The 19,614-nt window shown below is 53.3% G+C and overlaps 7 protein-coding genes across 7 annotated transcripts; 3 read left to right on the forward strand and 4 right to left on the reverse strand.

Moving 5' to 3' along the window:
* Positions 1-1,418: 1,418 nt before the first annotated feature.
* M431DRAFT_75270 (hypothetical protein) lies at positions 1,419-4,502 on the forward strand (the record flags this gene model as incomplete). The annotated part of the gene is made up of 2 exons (XM_024922322.1): positions 1,419-1,671; positions 1,768-4,502. The coding sequence occupies 2 exons, from the start codon at positions 1,419-1,421 to the stop codon at positions 4,500-4,502; spliced, it is 2,988 nt and encodes a 995-aa protein (XP_024778758.1).
* A 445-nt stretch (positions 4,503-4,947) lies between these two features.
* On the reverse strand, positions 4,948-7,466 carry M431DRAFT_13476 (hypothetical protein; the record flags this gene model as incomplete). Its single annotated transcript, XM_024912517.1, has 2 exons — positions 4,948-6,345; positions 7,422-7,466. The coding sequence occupies 2 exons, from the start codon at positions 7,464-7,466 to the stop codon at positions 5,272-5,274; spliced, it is 1,119 nt and encodes a 372-aa protein (XP_024778759.1). The 3' UTR covers positions 4,948-5,271.
* Positions 7,467-7,636: 170 nt separating this feature from the next.
* On the reverse strand, positions 7,637-8,786 carry M431DRAFT_75580 (hypothetical protein; the record flags this gene model as incomplete). The annotated part of the gene is made up of 2 exons (XM_024922357.1): positions 7,637-8,285; positions 8,353-8,786. The coding sequence occupies 2 exons, from the start codon at positions 8,784-8,786 to the stop codon at positions 7,637-7,639; spliced, it is 1,083 nt and encodes a 360-aa protein (XP_024778760.1).
* A 707-nt stretch (positions 8,787-9,493) lies between these two features.
* On the reverse strand, positions 9,494-9,937 carry M431DRAFT_75052 (hypothetical protein; the record flags this gene model as incomplete). The annotated part of the gene is made up of 1 exon (XM_024922302.1): positions 9,494-9,937. The coding sequence occupies one exon, from the start codon at positions 9,935-9,937 to the stop codon at positions 9,494-9,496; it is 444 nt and encodes a 147-aa protein (XP_024778761.1).
* Positions 9,938-12,375: 2,438 nt separating this feature from the next.
* On the forward strand, positions 12,376-14,463 carry M431DRAFT_76655 (hypothetical protein; the record flags this gene model as incomplete). Its single annotated transcript, XM_024922486.1, has 2 exons — positions 12,376-13,394; positions 13,479-14,463. The coding sequence occupies 2 exons, from the start codon at positions 12,376-12,378 to the stop codon at positions 14,461-14,463; spliced, it is 2,004 nt and encodes a 667-aa protein (XP_024778762.1).
* Positions 14,464-17,062: 2,599 nt separating this feature from the next.
* On the reverse strand, positions 17,063-17,798 carry M431DRAFT_294700 (hypothetical protein). Its single transcript, XM_024914117.1, has one exon. The coding sequence runs from the start codon at positions 17,614-17,616 to the stop codon at positions 17,155-17,157; it is 462 nt and encodes a 153-aa protein (XP_024778763.1). The 5' UTR covers positions 17,617-17,798; the 3' UTR covers positions 17,063-17,154.
* Positions 17,799-18,549: 751 nt separating this feature from the next.
* M431DRAFT_294782 (hypothetical protein) lies at positions 18,550-19,339 on the forward strand. The gene has a single exon (XM_024914118.1). The coding sequence runs from the start codon at positions 18,801-18,803 to the stop codon at positions 19,233-19,235; it is 435 nt and encodes a 144-aa protein (XP_024778764.1). The 5' UTR covers positions 18,550-18,800; the 3' UTR covers positions 19,236-19,339.
* The last annotated feature ends 275 nt before the right edge of the window (positions 19,340-19,614 follow it).

Here is a 19,614-nt window from a genome sequence, read left to right on the forward strand (position 1 = left end):
GGGGGCTCTGCAACGGCCAGAGAAGCAGGCCCTGGCGGTAGCGAGGAGCCACGATTGGAATAAGGCCTCTTGCGAACCGGGGCTTTGGCTCCCGCGAAACGACGTCGCGACGGCAATTGGGCTTCGTGAATGGACAGAAGCGTTACGCGGACGCGTGAGATTCTGTAGGCGAAGATATGGAGTACATGTAGGCAGATGCAGGTTGAAGCGGGACAGAAATCCATGGCTGGGAAGAAGAGGGGCTGCTGGTGGATGCTGATGGGCAGCAGATGCTCATGAAACGTCCCAGCGAGCAGGAGGAGAGAGACGGCGCGTACGAGTACAGCAAAGATCTGTCCCGGGTTGTCTTTCCTCTCGGTGAGCGGATCTTCTTTCGGCCTCTTTTCGAACGATTGTGTAGTGACAGGGGAAGCCTCTTGTAGACATCCATGGATTTGTTGACAACATGAATGAAGAATGATGACGAGAGTCGAGAGCCGTGCAGCATCCATGGATTCAAGATTCAAGGTAGCGCACCTCGTTTAGCGGCTGCAGCACCCTCCAGCTGCCACCCAGCTCCTACAGGCCCCTAGCGCGCCTCTGTGACGTTTTCCCCGGGCCGTCCAGCCACTAAAGCAGCGGCGCAACCAACCGTCGAGGCATCAGGCTTTCTCCCAGCCGCTGTCTTTTCTCTTTCCGCCCCTCCCAAACCCTGGAGGGGTCCATCCAACTGACCAGCCGGCTCTTAGCAGCCCTGGTCTGCCGCTATCTCGTCGTTGCTCCAGGTAAACAATCCGCCAGGCTGGATTTTCTCGTGCTCACGCTCACAGCAGATCACAGCACTGGAGCTCTTTTTATCCGTCTTGTCCACCCCCACTTGCTCGTAGCCACCAAAACCTCAATTCAAATTTAATTTCGCCTGGCCCATGTCGAGGCTACGCCTCCTGCTCGATCTCGTCAAGAACACGCGACGACTCGATCCCGCCTTTGCTTAATTGGAGAGCCAAACGGCTGTGCGGCGTGTGTTTTTGTGATCTGGAGCCCGGCGTTTGTTTCTCTGTGGTGTTTGTTGTCTTGGTTAGTCGAATCCCGCTAGGACCCAAAAGAGCGCTGAGATGCTCCCCTTCATCTCACTCTCTGGCCCCTTTTCCCAATGGCTGGGCAGAGGGGCTCGTTGCCGTCGCAAGATTAACGAATTGCTTCACCTGCGGCGGCATTGTCGAAGTGGCGACGAGTTTGGATCTAACATGTTGGCTAGGTTTCGTTTGTTTCCTGTTTCCGGTCACGAAATAGTTTTCACCACGGTTTCCCATGGCTTTCTCGATGCGCTCATAGACCAAAGGCGACTGCAATTCTTCACATTTCAGCATCTGCGCAGACTCTATACCACACAGCGTCCCATCGAGCTAGATCTTCACCGAGGAAACTAATCGACAGGCATGAGCGCGCCGCCACCACCTCCGCCGCATGGCGAGGTGCCCAAGTCGTCGGGTTCGGGTCTGCCTCCAGGGAATTACGACATATTCGTCATTCCCCAGCACTCGTCAGGCTCTGGCTTTCTGTACCTGCCGTCGATGCAACCGAACGTCAATAGTTTCGTGGCAGGCTTTGCCTCCGCGCTGATATGTGTTGCCCTGTTCCAAGCCGTGGCACCGGCCGTGAAGCTGTGGATTAATGGCTCCAGCATAGGAGGTACGGGCTTAACCACGCTCTTGTTGGGGGTTGGCATTGGAGCCTGGGCCCTGGGCCGGATGCAGACCGGTGGACCGGCACCTGCGTCCAGCTCAGGCGATAAAGGCCAAGGCGGAGGATTCGGTAACGGACATGGGCCTCACGGCGCAAATGGCGGACACGGTGGCTTCGGAGGCCCAAACTCGGGAGGGCGAGCAGACCCCAATGCGCCGCCTCCACCCCCTCCTCACGGTCGTTCTGCCGATGGGGCACCTCCTCCTCCACGCCATGATCGATCACAGGGAACCTGGAAGAATGCGGATGCCCAACCTGAAGAGACACCGCGGCCGCCTAAGCATGGATCTGAGCCGGCCTCGTCGCCTTCTCACCGCTCACCATCTCAAAAAGGCCCACCACCTCCAACCCCCAAATCACCACTGGACACCGAGAAGCAACGCCAGCGCCAGCCTGCGCCATCGGAGGAAAAGCCGGCTCCTGAGGTAGAGAAGCCAAAGAAGAAGAAGAAGAAGGCACCGCCTGCAGAAGAGAAGAACCCAGTCCCAGAATCTGAAAGGGCGCCTCTGAAATCTGAGCTGAAGCAGCCTGGCTTTGAAAAGATGTCTCCGGTGTTTGGGAGAAACTCCCCAGAACTTGAGAGGAAACGACCCTCCTCGCCAGAAAAGAAGTACCCTCCACCAGCAGAGTCAAAACCGTCCATTTCGCTGGAAAGGAAAAAGAGCGTGCCTGAGCTAGCAAAGATACCCGACTTTGAAAAGAAAGCGGCTCCTGGCTTAGAGAAGATGACAGCAACACCTAAAGCAGCGTCGAAGCTACCGCGCATGCCAGACCTGGCACCTATCCCCCCATTTCGACCAGATCCCCGACCAGAGAAGCAAACACCTCTCAAGCCAGACACTTCCGTGCCGACTGAGACTAAGCAACAACCACCGCCTCCTGAGCCCAAGCTCGACCAAAATCCGCCTCCTCAGCCGGACATGAAGAAGGCTGAGACACCGAAAGGAACGTGGGAGAAGGCGCGCGAAGAAATGAGAAAGAAGGAAGAAGACAGGAGGCTTAAAGAAGCGGAACAAAAGCGTCGCGAAACAGCTGCCAAGAAGCTGCTCGAACTGCGTGCCAAGGAAGCAAAGGAGCGGCAGGAGCGCGAGAAGGAGAAGCTTCAAAAGGAGACAGAACAGCAGGCAAGAGAAGAGGCGGAGAGGCATGAGGCAGAGCGGAGGCGCAAACAAGAAGAACTGGAACTGGCTAGGCAACGAGAAAGGGAAGCGAGAGAAAGAGAAGCGATAGAGAAAGAAGCCAAGGTGTTGGAAGCCAGGGAAAGGGAGGCGAAAGAGCGAGAGGCGAGGGAAAGGGAGGCGAGGGAAAGAGAACAGCAACGAAAGAGAGAAGCTGAAATCAAAGCAGCAGCTGAAAAGAGAGCTGCAGCAGAAGCCAAGGCGGCTGCGGAGGCCAAAGCTGCGACAGAGGCCAAGATTATTGCTGATGCCAGAGCCGCAGTCGAGGCGAGAGCTGCAGCTGAGGCCAAAGCCGCCGCAGAGGCCAAGGCAGCTGCTGAAGCAAAGGCTGCCATGCCAGCAAGTCGAGTCGGCAGCACCGCCTATGCATACTCCAGCGTTGGCGAGAAGACGGCCATGTGGCCCAACGGCCGACCTCCTGCACCCCCTCCTCCATCGACCTCATCCCCCTCCGTGGTCTCTTCGGCAACCTCTAGGATGTCTGACGAAAGCGACCGAACAGAACGGACAGAACGAACAGAGAGGTCGGAGAGATACGAGAGATTCGACAGAGGTGAGAGCCCTACAAAGCGGCCACCTCCCGCTGCTGCCCCGTCTGAGGCTCCTTCGTCCGCTTCGAGGAGATCAGACCCCTCGGCAAGACGATCAATGCCCACTCCGAAGTCATATGTTAGTAGCAACAGCAGCTATGTAGAGTCGGAGACGTACTCTTACCGGCCATACGACCAACCAAGCAAGCCACAACCGCAACATCAGCAACACCAGCAACCACCACCATACGATCAGACACCACCTAACAAGCCGAGACATAGGAAGTCGACATCATCTCTCACAGGATCCGACGCATCGTGGGCGGCCTCTCAGACAACAGCTCGAACGACACCACCGCCCTCGATCCGATCTCCCTACACGACTAATGATCCTGACAAGGTTGTGATCCAATCCGTGTATCTCTTCATGAACCAGTTCACAAAGACGCCATCCAGCCAGCTCATATCAGGAGTTGGCACGGTGACAGACGGCTTGGTTCTTCGAATCACAACCGAGGGACTCTTCATTGACGACGACGTTCGCGGAGTCCCCCAGCGCGAGTGGGACGTCAAGGCCTGGACACTCAAACTTGTCGAGGTGTGGTGCCTGCCACACTGCTTGACTGCACCGCCGCCATCAGCAGGATCTACCGCTAGTAAAGGCTCCGGCTTCCTTCACAAAATGGCTGGCAGAAGCCGCTCAGATCGGGATGGTCCCGCCGCTTTTACTGGTACTGAGGCTGATCTGTATCTATCAGAGATGCTTCACGCCTGTAGAGAGTGTTGTCGTCTCGGCCTCTGCGACCGTACGTTCAAGAACACCAACATTCCAGCGTCGACGGGACAGACTGGGGAGTGGAAATCCAAGGGCCTACATGTCCTTCGGGCGACACTTCGCGACCAAGAAGCCAAAAGCTACCTCTTTATTGTTGAGGAAACCGAGGGCTGGAAACTTGCGGTTGGACTACAACGGCTGAGACGCGGCACCCAAGTCCGCCAATTAGGCGTTGCTAGTTTACCACCTTCCGAAGCTCGTGGCATGCTGGAAACGTTGGGCTGGGTTGCGTAATGGATCGATCTTTGCGAATCCAGAGACGGGAAAGGATATGCATGTTGAGTAGAAAATGCATCTACCTGCAAAGAAAACATAACGGGAGGTCAGAGCGTCAGCTGGAGGATGAAGGCTTTTATACGTGGGTGTAATGTGTTGGTATTTCACTGGAATGGAAACGGCATTGTTAGGTGAGACTGAGGCTCTGGTGAGGGAGGATAAGGGAAACAGATGTGAGTGTTTGGCGTCACAACATTCCTTTTAACATGGCCTGGCATATTTCTCACAGACAGTTTGGATCCTGGTAGATTCAGGCCACGAAGGACACGAAAAAATACCCCAATGAAGATATTGCTAGTACAACTATATACCAAACTTGAATATATAATACCACTCTTTCACTATGACTAATTGCAAAACTGAAATGCAGAATGAATTTCGCGCTATCACAAGTACCTATTACCTCGCATGAGATGAAACAAAAGGGTATCAAAATGCCCCCCCCCTCCCGCCGCTGAAAACCACCATGACCTCGCTATATATCTAACTGATATATAACACAAAAGCTAGCTCGAACATGACTATAAAGTGACTAAACAGGCTCATACGTATGCTGAACACTAATATACAAATCCAAAACAACAAAAGACGACACTGACTAACCGTGAATAAAAGAACGAAAACCCACTCCCAAAACGACACCCCTTTCTCTCTACGCCTTCGAAGCCATGCAGTATCCATCAGGCAACACCTACTTATACATCTATATACAGTCTATTTACAAATTCTAAGCACGCTTATCAGTAATATCCCAAACCTCGACGTCACCGCTGATTCTTCCAAGGACCAGAACGCTTCCGTCAGTAGAGAAATCGGCAGACGTGACCAGGGGGCCACCATCCTGGGTGCAAATGACGGCGCCAGAGGCCGCGTCCATGATGTCGAAGCCTTCCTCGGTCCAGCTCGCGATGTAGCGGCAGTCAGGGGAGATGCTCAGGGGCCAGCCCTCGCAGGGCCGCGTGCTGGAGAGGCTGTACGAGGTCAATTGGCCGTGCTGCGGCATCCAGATGTGCACGACGGAGCCCCAGACGGAGACGATGGTGGTGCCGTCGGGGGAGACGGCCAGGGCACGCGGGTTCTTGGACGTCTCCATCTCGAGCTTGTAGAGCGTCTTGCTGGTGCGAGGATCCGTGACGCGGAGAGTGCCATCCCGCGAGAGGCTGACCAGCGCTGAGTCAGGGGCAAAGGCGACGTGGGTCACGGTGTCGATGTGGCCCGGCACGCGGCCGATGCGGGTCCCCGTGCGGACGTCCCACAAACCGATACGGTTCCGGGGTTCAGCAGCGGCGATGGCCCGGCCGTCGGGAGACCAGGCAATTGGAGCAGCGACTTCCTTGAGTTCGAGGACGGTCTTCCCAGAGGCGAAGTCTCGGACCATGAGAGACAGCGTCGACGACAGCGTGGCGATGCGAGGGAACGGCAAAGCGGACGAGGACGACGCCAAGGCCGAGGCCGAGGGCTTGCCGACGCGCAGGGGGGACGAGTGCAGCGAGGGCGAGAAGCTCGCGACGGGGCCAATGATCTTGGAGTAGCCACGCTGGGTGGCCAGGTCGAAGGTGTCGATCCAGGGCTGGTCGGCCTGGGCGCCGGGGAAGATTGCGTAGGCGACGGTGGACGAGGGGGAGATGCCCACCGCGGTGATTTCGGAGCGGGAGGCGGGGCGGGTGTAGCGGAGGGTGAGAGAGATGGAGACAGAGGGGAAGGGGGGAGGAGGTGACGGAGAGGGCGCGGGAGACCTGGATTTTGTGGTTCGTTGGCATTTGTCGATGAAGGCATTGGCGGTGATGAGTTGGTGGAAACACTTACATTTTGGCGAATGTGAGTCAGGGCTTTATGGGTAATTGAAGATGAACAACGACGGTGACAATGATTATGTGAATTATTGGATTCGATTTAAGAGAAAAATGTTTTTATTCAATTTGTTTCTGTCTACTCCTCCCACTCCTCCCCAACGAGGTCAAAGTCATCAAGAGGAGCAGCCCGCCGTCTATTTATCCCATCCCGCCCTTCCAAAGTAAACAACCAACCCCATGTAACGGCGGGACCAGTCATCTTGCAGCTCCTATCGTCGGCACCTTCTGCTGACAGAGCCAATTTGGAATAAGTACAGCCTATCTAACTGAGCCATTTCTCTTTAATTTCTCCACATTTGTTCGTACGCTAGCCCGAGTTGTGATACGAACGGTTCTAGAGTCTTTGACGAGGGAATCAAAACCAACGGAACTCGGCTACAACGGCTTGCTAGACTCAGCAAGAAAAGCATCATTTCAATCAATCAATCAACTGAATCAAGGAAAACAATATTAGATGCTCTAACATGTTATACGCAAAAGAATAGTTATAAGCTGTTATTGTAATTAACTAGCCCCACAAACCAGCCCAATCCGTCTCGCCGGGCCATTTACACGTATTCCCCCGGAGAGAGAGAAGCTAAAGGGCAAAATTGCCTATTCGGGCAAGTTTCTTTTTTCCTTCTTTCGAACCGGCCATCTCAGAAAGGAGATTTTCAGCGTGACTCACGCGAGCCCGACATTGCGAGAAACTACAGCGCCGATGTTCAGCTTTGTCTTGTTAGGCTTGTGGGGGAAAAACCCAATTCAACGTTGTTCGGCGAGATGGATGAGGTTTAGTTGGGGATTAAGCTTAAATCGCTAGTTGTCTTCGTGATTCGAGGGCGTGAGTGGTAAATGAGGCTGCTTGGGTAAGCCGAGCTGGCCGAGCTGGCTTTGGCCGAGCCGAATGTGGCAGTAATAGCCTGACCCTGGTGTTATTGGTATTGTTTTCGGTGGCGTCATTGATGCTTGGGTCAAGGTGATTACGTGAAACAGCGATTGATGTGTTACAAAGCTGTTTTCTCAGTAATCAGGCACAACTTACTAATAAGGAAGGGCTGTTATCGGCTTCGGGGTCTCTGCTCGTCATTGAGAGAAGTGGAGACGTCGGCTGCCCATCAAGGTTCTATCACAGCTTCACCCGCGTGTATTAGTGGTAGGAAGAATGCGGTATATTCCAACGTCAAGTGGCTTTTACTTCTTTATTTCTTTTTTCTTCTTCTATTAATTTTTGTTCTATACTCACGTCCTATTCACACATTAAGCACCGAAAGCCTCCTCATAGTTGACCATGCATGATCTGTATCGCACGCTCGAATCTGCCAGTCTGTTCATGGCCTGCTGCAGACCCTCTTTGGAGATGGGAATCTTCTCTACCCAAGAGTGAATACCCTTGGATGCTGCCAGATCCAGCATCTCCAGCATCTCTTTGCGGCTGCCCAGATGTGAGCTGCCGATGAAGCAGCCGTTTCCGAGAAAGTCTTGGTTTCGGACGGAGACACCCTCACCACCGGGAAGACCGACTGAGTTCCATCGGCCGTGGACGTCGAGCAAGCTAAGGTATTCACCCAGAGCAAAGCCCTCGAAGGAGTTGGCAGTGTTGATGATGAGATCAAATGTCATCTCGTGTCCCTTGGTCCAGTCCTTCTCTGATGTTGCCAGGAAGCCATCAGCTCCCATCTTGCGAGCATCCGCCTCCTTGGCTCGGGTTCGAGAGATGGCCCAGGTCTCGGCGCCCAGGGCCTTGGCAAACATGATGCCGTAGTGGCCCAGGCCACCAATGCCCACAACACCGACCTTCTTGCCCGGGCCGGCACCGAAGCGCTTCAAGGGGCTGAAGACGGTGATGCCGGCGCACAGCATGGGAGCGGCGTCGGCACTCTCTAGAGCTTCGGGGATAGGGTATGTCCTACGTCATCATTCGAATCAGCCTTCTAGGTCATCGAATAGAGATTAAGGTTCTGACAGCCACTCACCAGTACTCGTGGATTCTAGAATGAGAAGAATAGCCTCCCTGGGTTGTGTAACCGGTGTCGAGGTATGGGGCGCCGTAGGCATCGATCTGGTGCTTGCAGTACGTCTCGTTCTCGTTCTTGCACTGGCGACACTCCAAGCAAGAGTACACCTGCGCACCAACACCGACTCTCTGGCCGACCTTGGCCAGCGTCACCTTGGGGCCAACGCGGATGACCTTGCCAACGACTTCGTGTCCCACGGCCAGAGGGTAGGGGCAGTCGCCCCAATCGCCGCTGATGGTGTGGCGATCACTGGCACAGACACCACAGCATTCTGTCTTAATGTCGACATCATAGTCGCCAAAGGGTCTGGGCTCCCATGAGCCCTTCTCAAACTCGAGCCACTTGCCAGCGCTGGGCGACTGGAAGCCGGTAAACTTGTCAGGGACTGCCATCTTGAGCTCTTTTTTTGCTGTATGGATGGAGGAGCTGTAACAGGTCTGTCGAGACGGTATAAAGGCAAGCTTATCGAACAAGAAGCTGATTACAGGAAAAAAGAGAACAACCAAAGCAATCACTAGCTGGTGAGGGGGAGATCCTGGCAGTTATAATTGCCCAATTCTCGGGTCATCGTTCTGCCTCTTGTCTACCCCACCATCATCATATGAGGGGCAGCCACTGCTTCACTTTACCCGCGCCATTCTCAGGCGTCTCCGCGCAGAAACAGTGACGAGATAGTCTCTGAATATTTGCGGATGAGGAGCCTCTAGACCCTCACAAACCCCCACCTTTGGAGGCGAAGAGGCGTATCTAGCCCATTTCCGTCGCCGATACCGCGAGATAATCCGGCGAATGTCCGATTGTTCCACCAAAGAGAGCTCGCGATAAGCCGATTGCCGTTGATGACTTAAGCAGACGTCACAACCAACGGGTCAGTCGATGCCGAATGAGTGCCGAGTTCTTCACCTCGTGAGAGCTCTTGTGGTTTCAAGCTCAATGCGATTCGGGCCCGGATTCCGAATCTAGTGCTTGATTCATGTTGTCAAGATATTGAAATCTCTCTTGGCGCCTGCATCCTCCTCTTCGTAGCTACTTGAACACCTGATGCCTTCTCGTAAAATGTGCCTCTATAGCCTCTCTTTTCGGGTCTCATCGGCCGTCCTCACAGCCCAACCCCTGCCAGGAAACACAACCTCAGCGTCGCCCCCGCGTAAACCCAAGGCACGTTGCCAATATCGCCAGCATTCCAACCCGTGACATTGTAGTATATCTCGGGACCCAATTCTTTCATCGAGTATAAGTGTCCAAAGTCAGCGATTAAGAGAACTAGCAAAACCGCTCGCCACACGCGCAGATCCCGGGTAGACCGGAGCACAAGCGCCTCGTTGATGGCGAAGAAGAAGTACATGTTTGCAAGCTGCGACATGGCCACGGAAGTGCCCCGCGAGACCTGTGCAGGTGCCGTCGCCCTGTCCAGGAGCTCGAGATAGCGCTGCTGGCGGAAATGGGTGTAGAAGGCTCCGACTAGAGCGGAAATGGGCTCTAGGAAGAGAAAGAAGAGGCGGTATGCAAGGGGGAAGCGAAAACTTAGTTGCGCTGGCGCCATGATGCCGTATCGTGAAAAGAAGATGTTTCGGTCAAGGTCAATGCAGAGCCAAAGCAGGCGGACGTGTGAATTGTCCAAGTTCCAGGCCTGCCGCCATTGCGCTGCGATTGGCTACTAATGGTCTTTGAGCATATGTAAGTAAGCCGTTGCGGTGACCTCGCACTGCTGTACGTTGGCTGTCATCCTGAAGCAGATGCACGTCGTCCCAACTCTACTGCCGAGAAAAACGTGGCTGAATCATCTTTTCTTTGTATCTTTGTTAGGTTCACCAGGGATGGGACGACGATCATTGCCTTGTCTTGTCCAGGGGCAGTGTCTCTCAGTTGTCTCTCATTCATCTTCCAGCCGCCTGGTTAGATGAGGGCTGTGATACTTGAGTCTCACGAATTTATTATCCAATGCCGAGCAGGCCATTATTGTAAGCGTAGTAAGAATCCATTGAAACATCCATAAAAAAAAGCATCTTCCATAACATGACTATTTTTATCGTCTCGTCTCATCTTTCTTGTCACCCATCCTGCATGCACTATTGAGACATGCCTGTTGGGTCATGGCCAGTTGTCTTCTGTCCACCCGCGGTCTTGGCAGGCACACACCACACCGCAAGGTACAAACTGAGAGCGGCCATCTCTTTCTGCTCGCTCTGTGGCGAATGGTGCTTCGAGAAGCTAGCAAAATCTGAAGTAGAAGCGCACAGTCTCCACGGAGATCATCACAGCTGTCCAATCCCAGCTGCAGCGGCCAAGACAAAGCGATGCCCGGAAGACCCGCGGGAGAAGGACGAGAATCCAATGGCTTGCCAGCAAACAGAAAAAAGGAACAAAAAAGAGCTGACTAGCGACCCGTAATTTACGGACACTCCGCTTCAGATCGCACCTAAAAAGCACAAGTGCTGCGAAGACCTGATCGCTGCCGCTGCTAGTGGCTTGTACTTGTACTTGTGCTTTTTTTGCCATTGATACTACTGCGAGACAGAAAACTTTTACGCCTCGGCGTGTGCTCGCGCTTCTAGCTCAGTCATTTTCGAGAGTTGTCGACGTAATGTCCTTTAGAACTGAAACATGGGCTCTTTGCGACGGATGCCGGCAAATGACTTGATTCACCTGGTGACAACTGAGATGTGATGATGTGTGGTGCTATTATTATTACTGTGCTCACCAAAGGTCAAGACGGCGCGGCATGACCATGACCATGACCAGCATGCACAGGTCATCAGGGGCATCCCCAGAGTCCGGATGCTTCTCTCCACTCTGCTCCGTAGTTTGAGATAGTCTAGTGCTAGTAAGGGTCAGTGGAACAAATCCGGGGCATTGATCTCAAGGGATGTTACGGATACCTGCACTTGTTCTCGATGATTGATTGACCAGTGGCTGTGGCTTCGATGCCATTCAGTGAACATGAAGCATCAGGTACCTGTACCTATACACGCCATGTCGTGGCATCCCTCCCCCAGGGGCAAGCCTCAACGCCGCCAGAATTTTTTTTCTTCCTTACAGGGTCTCCGGCAAATGGTGGGCAATCTGTCCATCCCTCCAAGTCTGTGCGGGCTGCGCCGTACATGCACTAACACAGCCCAGTAATATGCCCGTATTAGTGACAACCAGAGTAGATACCGCTATCGGTCCCCTTGTTTTTTTTTTGGTCCTGCTACTTTACGTCCTATCGCAACACTGTTTCTTCGCTTCCTCTCAACCACTCTCCTTTTCCCCTCGTCCTCATTTCCATCTCCTCGCCGCCTCTTCGACTGCTCAGCAGGATCCTGCGTGGCCTCCTAGCCGTCGTGTTTCATTTCATTCCCGCTAAAATCGAAACGGGACCCTCCGGACACACGCACGAGGCATTGTCAGCCGCCGCGTGGCGCCCATCACCAGCAAGACCGCCTTGCTCTGAATCTTTCTGCATTCCAATTTCCAGCCCGAGTTTCCAACTCTCACAACCACTCTTGCTTGTCGATATTCCATTCCCGCTCCTTGGAGGCTTTGTGTCATCTTTCTCTTTCTGTTTTGCCGTCTATTCGTTGCTCGCGTTTGTTGGATCCGCTGGTGTTTCAGCACTCCATCTCGAGACTAGTCAGTCGTCCTTCCTTTGCCGACGAGCAAGACGAAACTCCACCGAGGCTCTTCCACTTCGACCCCGTTGATCAGCAATCATTTGACGAGCCTTTTCGTGTTCGACAAATTCCTTTCTGCGGCCTCTCATTCGCCTCTCATTTTCTCGATCCGAGTTAATCTTCCTATCACGAGCCCGAACGTTTACGGCCAACAGTCGCTGCGTTCGAATAGTGGTACGATTTGTCTGCACTACCACAAAGACGTCTTTCAAGCCAAGATTCTTCTCAAGCAGACACAATGGCGGACCAGTTCCAGTCCTACAACATGGGGGCATCTGCTGGCAATCGGGCCACCGGTGCCTCATCCAACCAATCCCATGACCAGCGCATGCGTAGCATGAGCCTCTCCAATCTCCTCCGAAACCACAAACATGCCGTCTTTTCCCACGACGATCCGCACCCGCCGCGCCAGATTCACGAAGTCGCCATCGACGATTCGGAAGACACGCACGAACTTCCTTCTCGAAAGCGCCGTGTTCGTGCTCAGAGCACCGCCGGCACCATCAAGGGCGTGATTCGTCGGGCCTCCTTATCCCTCAAAGGCATGGTTCATGTTCATCGTCGGCCATCCATCACAGCCGAGCCCTCTGAATTCAACAACCAGCCTGTCTCCCATGCCAGACCGACGAGCGCCCACCACACGTGGAACCGTCTTCGCCACGCCGCGCCCTTTCGCCGGTCGAGGTCTTTCTACGGTTTTAATGTTACCGATGATGGCCTCTACGAGCAGCAGCAAAACCCTCACATGCCTATTCCCGCAATGGGAGACGAGCCTCCGTATATTCCCATGAATACCGGCGCTGCCGCAAAGGCCTCAGTGGCGTTGCAGAACGAATACTATACTAGACAAGCTATGCACACCCAGTGGCTGCAGTCGTCGAGCGAGGATAGCAACGATCGCGAGAGCGGAATCGGCATCGTCGTCACCCAGCCCTTTATTGAGTCGGGTCTCAGCGATGACGGATCCGTCCTTGCTCAGGATAGCAACATTAGCAGGGTCGACTTTATCAAGCAGCTGCCATCCGAACTCGCCATCCATGTCTTGGCTTGCCTTGACGCCGCCGCTCTGGCCAAAGCGAGTGTCGTCTCTAGACACTGGAATGAGGTGGTCCGCAACCAACATATCTGGAGAGAATCTTGCCTACGGGAGATGACCACCACTTATGCTACCAGTGAGCCTGTCAAGCCTGGCGCTGGCTTGGGCATTCCCGAAGTTGTTCCCACCAACGATTGGAAGCAGATCTATCGTGCCAAACTTGAGCTGGCTCAGAAGTGGAAGGAGGGCAAGGCTCGCCCCATGTACCTTAACGGACACATGGACAGTATCTACTGTCTACAATTTGATGAGTATGTTCTGCTCACACTGCACCCCTTACTCCTTTCCCCCTCCTACATTGTCTTGATTTGACGTATTTACTGACCTCGTCTCAGGTATAAAATCATTTCTGGCTCCAGAGACAAGACCATCAGAATCTGGGACATGCAAACCCTGGAGTGTCGCCTGGTCATCGGACCTCCCGAGGTGGTCAACCACCCCATGATGTTGGAAGATGCCGAAGGCAATCCGACTCATTATGTCAACTTTTCTGACAGCTATCGGGCGTCGCCCTCGATGCCAAAGGTGGCTTCCTTCGATGAGCATCACAAGGCTTCTATTTTGTGCTTGCAATATGACGAGGAGATTATGGTGACCGGCTCATCGGATTCTACGTGTATTGTGTATGACATGCGCAATGGCTATCGTCCGATTCGCCGTCTCACCCACCACACCGCTGCTGTTCTCGACTTGGCCTTTGACGAAAAGCACATTGTGACCTGCAGCAAGGACATTAGCATCTGTGTTTGGGACCGGGCGACTGGTAACCTTCTCCGCCAGCTCCGCGGCCACACCGGCCCCGTCAATGCCGTCCAGATGCGTGGAAACACCATCGTGTCATGCTCTGGAGACTTCCGGGTCAAGCTGTGGAACATTGACACTGGAAGAAACATTCGCGAATTCGTCGGCCATACCAAGGGCCTGGCTTGCTCTCAGTTCTCCGAGGACGGTCGATACGTCGCGTCGGCAGGCAACGACAAGGTGATTCGCATCTGGGACGCCAACACGGGCGAGTGTGTCCGCGAGATGCGTGCGCACGAGAACCTAGTACGCAGCTTGCACATTGACAGCGTGAGCGGGCGTCTGGTCAGTGGCAGCTATGACACAGACATCAAGGTCTGGGACATGGAGACGGGCCGCCAATTGCTCGACTTCCCTCGATGGCATGCCAGTTGGGTCCTTAGCGCAAAGAGCGACTATAGACGCATTGTCAGTACCGGACAGGATCCCAAGATTCTCATCATGGACTTTGGCGCAGAGGTGGAGGGTATCGACATGTTGAACAGTGCCAATACCGGCATCGGCGGCAACATCTTTTAACTAATATATGCATCCGGACCGACTCCAGGGACCATGCTCAGCTGTGGGACCATTGAACGTCACGTCGCCCGCCGGTATTACGGGATTGATGCACACTATCGGCCTTGATCTTTTTTTTTTCCTTTGCAATTATTATATGTCATTTTGCTGTTTCCATCACGGCAATGGTCGGCGAGGTGAAGTGATCAGCGTGCATTACGCTCATCTTGGCCTTTTCATTCGACATCATCTTCTTTTACGACTGGCTTTCTATATCGGCTCCACCCCTTGGTGAATAGACTATTTTGGGCATACAGATGCGATAGAATGGGCATTGTTTGGCATTTGACTTGGCACTGGGCCTTCCAACCTAATTCTACGGTGGCTGTTGGACAAGCGTCGAATTCTTATGAAGCAATCTTTCACTGTCCTTTCTTTTTAACAGTCAGTCATAGTCATGCAAGAGCATGTTTGACAAGACATAGACATGCAGATATGGGATTTTTTTTTGTTTTTGTTTTAAGGGAGCGAGCGGTTCAGGAAACGGAAAACAACTTGGGGGATTTTTCGATTAGTGGCGCGCGAAGAAACATATAGACGAGCTATGCAACAGGGACATTTTGTTTTTTGCAACGGGGTTGGGAATGGGATAGCTATGTTTGTGTTTTGTTGATTTTATTAATTTAACGAATTCCTTTTTCTTTCGATGGCTTGACAAGACTACTATTCCTCTCTACCTCTGCTCCCACGCGATTAGTTGGTCATTTTGTGGTGGCTTAGGTCTAGTAGTCTTGGGTTACAGTGTTACATGATGCCAAGTGCAGTAGTATCATGGCGACGGGTACTGGCGAATGAATGGCAACGCAACCCTCATTTTGTATCGGGGAGAAGAGAGAAGCTTTTCTTTCAGGCGCCTTGGCACGACCGTTTTCTCTCTTCTTCGTGAGGGAGGGAGGGGGTGTGTGGTAAATAAGGGATCAGCGCCCGAGTACGACGTTGAGAAAAAAGTTATATCCCTACCCAGCTGCGTAAAAAGGGTAACATGTTCGTACTTAAGTCTGGGTAGCAGCCTCTTGTGGGAAAGGGGCCTTTTATTCAGTGGAGGCAGTGGGATTCGAAGTGCCGAATGGGAATGCCTGTGTATGACGATTATTTCCTCTTTGTAAATTGGTAGAATCGGGGTTGAAAAAGAAAGAAGAAGGCGGAGGAAACGAGCCGAGGAGGGACCGGTGCGGGTGGGAGGGTGTTTTTTTTGATCTGGTGATCTAGTGAACATCTGGGTGTGTATAAACTGGCATGGGGGGGAGGAAGGGGATGTTTGTTTGGCTTTTCGGAGGACGGAGTTGGATGGAGAGGTTTTGTCATGCCTCTGGATGCGGGTATGGCCGAGTTAGTTTGTGGGGTGGGATGGGATTGTGTGGGGTGCTTGAGGAGGGAAAAAAAAACATGGGGATGGAGTTGGTGAGATTCTGGGGATTGAAGAGCACGTGTTGGGATGGTATATGATTGTGGTGATTTTTGTGGGATTAGAAATGGGGATGAGCTGGGGTTGGTGTATCTGTAATCTGTATGCCGACTGAAGGACTTGACAGATCAATTGTTGATTTACTTTTACATGCAAATTTACGAGTACGAAGAGAGTTGAGAGTTGACAACTCAGGTACAGCACGCGAGTTTAAACACTAAAGTCTAAAAGGTAGCATCAAACGTTCGTAACAAGATGCACCGAAAACTCTTCACCTGCGGCATAATTCACGGTAACAAGGTCGACTGTCGGGACCATTCCCCGAACGAACACTACCTCGACTTCACATGCAATGTCAGTAGGCGCCATGCAAAAAGGCATCATCCCACAGCCCCCGTGTCAGCTCGGTTCTTTCATATAAACGAGACTTGCGCCATTATTCCTCCGCTGCAAGCGCAATTCGGCAGTGGTGACAAAGCATATCGGATAACCTTCTATTCTTTAAAAAAACTCACGACAAGGGCCGGCCCCTTCCGAGTCTTGGGCGGTGAGTTGGCGGATGAGTGGCGCCAGGGATTGGATTGTTGATGCTGGGGGTTTGTATGCTAGCGGAATCTGATAAATCGTGAATTCAACCTCTGGTGGCGTTATTGGATGTGGCGTTCCTTGCAGGGTCCTGCTCTAACAGATTGATGCAACGGCTGCTGAATCTATCGCTCTGCTTGCATCAGTGCAACGGCACGATGCAATACTACCAAGACTTTCTTTGCTGCCTTGAGTGCGGCCGACAGACAGATGAGGTCGGGGAAGCGCGGCATAGAATAGCCTATTGCTGTTCGGTGCGGGGAACCCCTGGCCTCCCCCAGTCCGGGGTGCCTTGAGAAGAAGAATGGCAGAGGGTTAGGGCAGAGCCCAGTCGGCATCTCTTGGACGTGAACACGGCTCTCTTGCGGCATCTGGAGCAAAGCCGGCCGGCTTCTCTCCGGGCAGTTTCTGGGGTGCAGTTGCATGGTGGATGACGTGGCTGGGGCTGGGATTGGGCATGGAAAGTATTGCCTGTGCATCGCGGAGACGAGCTATTGATTCTGGTGGCGAACAAGCTGCGGATGAGGAGAGCAAGAGAGGCAGTTATGCTGAGAAAAGAGGTCCGCAAAGGAGAGAAATGAAGGGGCTGGAAGCTTGGCTATGTACGAGTAATGAGAGCCTCCGACTATTAGCTTACAATCTATCGTGACACTAGCCGGCGTTTATCGAACCATGGTCGTGGTGTTGAGGAGGATGACTGCCAGAGCCGACAAGGTTCCCGCAACTCCGGGTGTGTGATTGGTGGCATATGTTGCATGGGCTAGGCTCCAGCAGCTGCCAGCCAGTCGCTGCCCTGGTTCGTCGTCTATTTGGGACGGTCCAGTGACTCCCGCGCGTTTCGTGGGCGTGGGGTTCATTATGAGTGATCTTGCATTCTTGTTTCTTTGCGTATTGAGTGCGTGATGGCATAACCTCGCTGATTGTGCTTCCTGCCTCGTTGTGTCAGATAGAGATCGACCAAGGAGAGTATTGACAGGTGCGTGTGCTCTGTACGACGGCGAATCCATTTGCCTGATTAGGAAATTGATAGCAAAGAAGCCAGACTTATACTGTAGTGTCACCTCAGGTGACAGCCTGGCGTATTCACACGAGACACTGCGTGTGCGACCGGGTGTGTCGGCCATGGTATTTGGGTCTGCAGCCTTACAACGGTATTGATCCAGGACATTGGGCCGACTGCTCCCTCAGCGTCCGCCCAAATGCCACAGCGTAGCGTGGAGACTATGCAGATGTCGTGACCGTTTATCATGGGTCGTCAAATTGTGATCTTCGCGGTGCGTCTCGATAGTACTTGGAGCTAGCACCCGTGGCTGAAGGAAGCAAGGCTCCGTTGTACCCATCGACCTGGATATTGTAGGCACTCCGTAATGTTCGCAGCAATACCACTAGGACATAGCGGCTGATAGTACAGTATCTTCCTCAACCGCTGAACCTCTTGGCCCTTCCATTCCACCCCGTCCCCTATTCAGGGTGAATCGCCACTCTCCCCATGTGCGAGCTGTGTCTGCTGAGGGTGCGACAACCTACGTCGTTTGCAATCCTGAGACAGGCTAACAGATACAGACACCAGTGTCGGCTGGTGACGGTGACGCCTGATGAACGCAGTCGAGACAATCATAGCAATAGGCCACCACCTGATCCGCTTGTGGTTCGTTATTGCGGCATCGCAAACGGAGCTAAAACAAGGAAGCGTTTCTTGTAGAATCAAGATTCAAATGGTTAACAGCATACGGTAGGTAGCGGTAAGCATACATGTAAGCAAAAGTATATCGCTGAGATTCGCGTCGGCTGGCATGGAGTACTCGTACTTGTCAGTACTGGTACCCCAGACACGGAGCTTTTTGCCTTGACTGTGTTGTACGAGTACAGGGCCAGGAGCAGTGTCGCCGGCTATTTTTTCATAATTCCAGCACCCCGTGGTCGCTGGAATCCGCTAGCCCAGGGGCAAAAAGGCAATTCCAGCGCTGTGGCGCTAAACTTTAGCCCTGATACCCATCTCCCGATCGGGATGCGGAGGGCAGCTGGTTCTTTTCTCTGTCTTGCACCCAACATGACCCAGGCGAGGATTGGATGCGACAAAGAGACTTCCTTTCTTGTTCATCTCGCTTCTCTTCGGCCGCCAGATCGTTAGCATGGGTAAGAGGCAAAACTTACTCCTCAACTCCTCACAGGTTGTGCTACCGAACTGGATCAGCGGCGGAGGCAGAGCCAAAGTCAGGGCTCCATATGATAGACGTCGCGGGCATTCTCTCCTCGAAAACCACGTGTGTGAGCAAGCATTCTCGTATGCCTCGCCGATCTATCGTTTATGCTTCAGTTCGTTCTCGTATCGTTGCAACAGCACATCGCAACCAACCACTCATTCACTCGGGGAGTCTCGTCGTTTCATGCACGGCGCGCGCTCTTGGCTCGGCGTCTTTCTGCTGCCTCTCGCCCGCTCGCAACAGGGCCGAGTAAGAGATGGACAGCGGCCGACCATCTTCAGAGGCTGTCGTCGATAGGCCGAGCCGGCAGAAGAAGTGCGACCCCCTGGCACTGCTGGCCTGGAAGTAGAGTTGCGGACCACCCATGTCGACACCCATGTCCAGCCTGTCTGAAACCAAGAATGGCAGCCAATGGCATCACTACGTTCCTGGAAAGTAGCCGTGGATCCACTGCGCTCCTGTGGCGGCTATACGCCACGGAGCGTGTACCTGGGCTCTACTCAGGAGAGCTCAATCTCAATGGGCAGACTCGCGAATAGCATCCGTACCCAACCGCGGAGCTTTTCGTAGCTTCACGACGCTCCACCCAAGCCTGTCTCTGAAATTTAGATGACCTCCTGCGAGGCTTAGGCTGCTAACTTTGTCTCAGAGGAACAATCTTGGTCCGCTGCTCCCAGCCAACTGCCGCTCCCGCGCGTACGAGTGCGGAACACGGAGTATTAGGGGAGAAGCTTTGTTTGATCGTGATGGCGGCTCTATCGTGGCCTATTTTTGGCGTGGAGGCGCGATATAAGGCAAGTTTCCTCAACGCCGTTGCGTCATCTCTCTCTCTTTCTCTCCGCCATCCATTTGTTCTACGTGATACTCTCTTTGAGGGCTGAACGCTTCCCCTTTCATCGACGACTTCTCCAGCCTTTC

The sequence above is a fragment of the Trichoderma harzianum genome (assembly GCF_003025095.1).
Source record: "Trichoderma harzianum CBS 226.95 unplaced genomic scaffold M431scaffold_2, whole genome shotgun sequence".
NCBI classification, from domain to species: domain Eukaryota; kingdom Fungi; phylum Ascomycota; class Sordariomycetes; order Hypocreales; family Hypocreaceae; genus Trichoderma; species Trichoderma harzianum.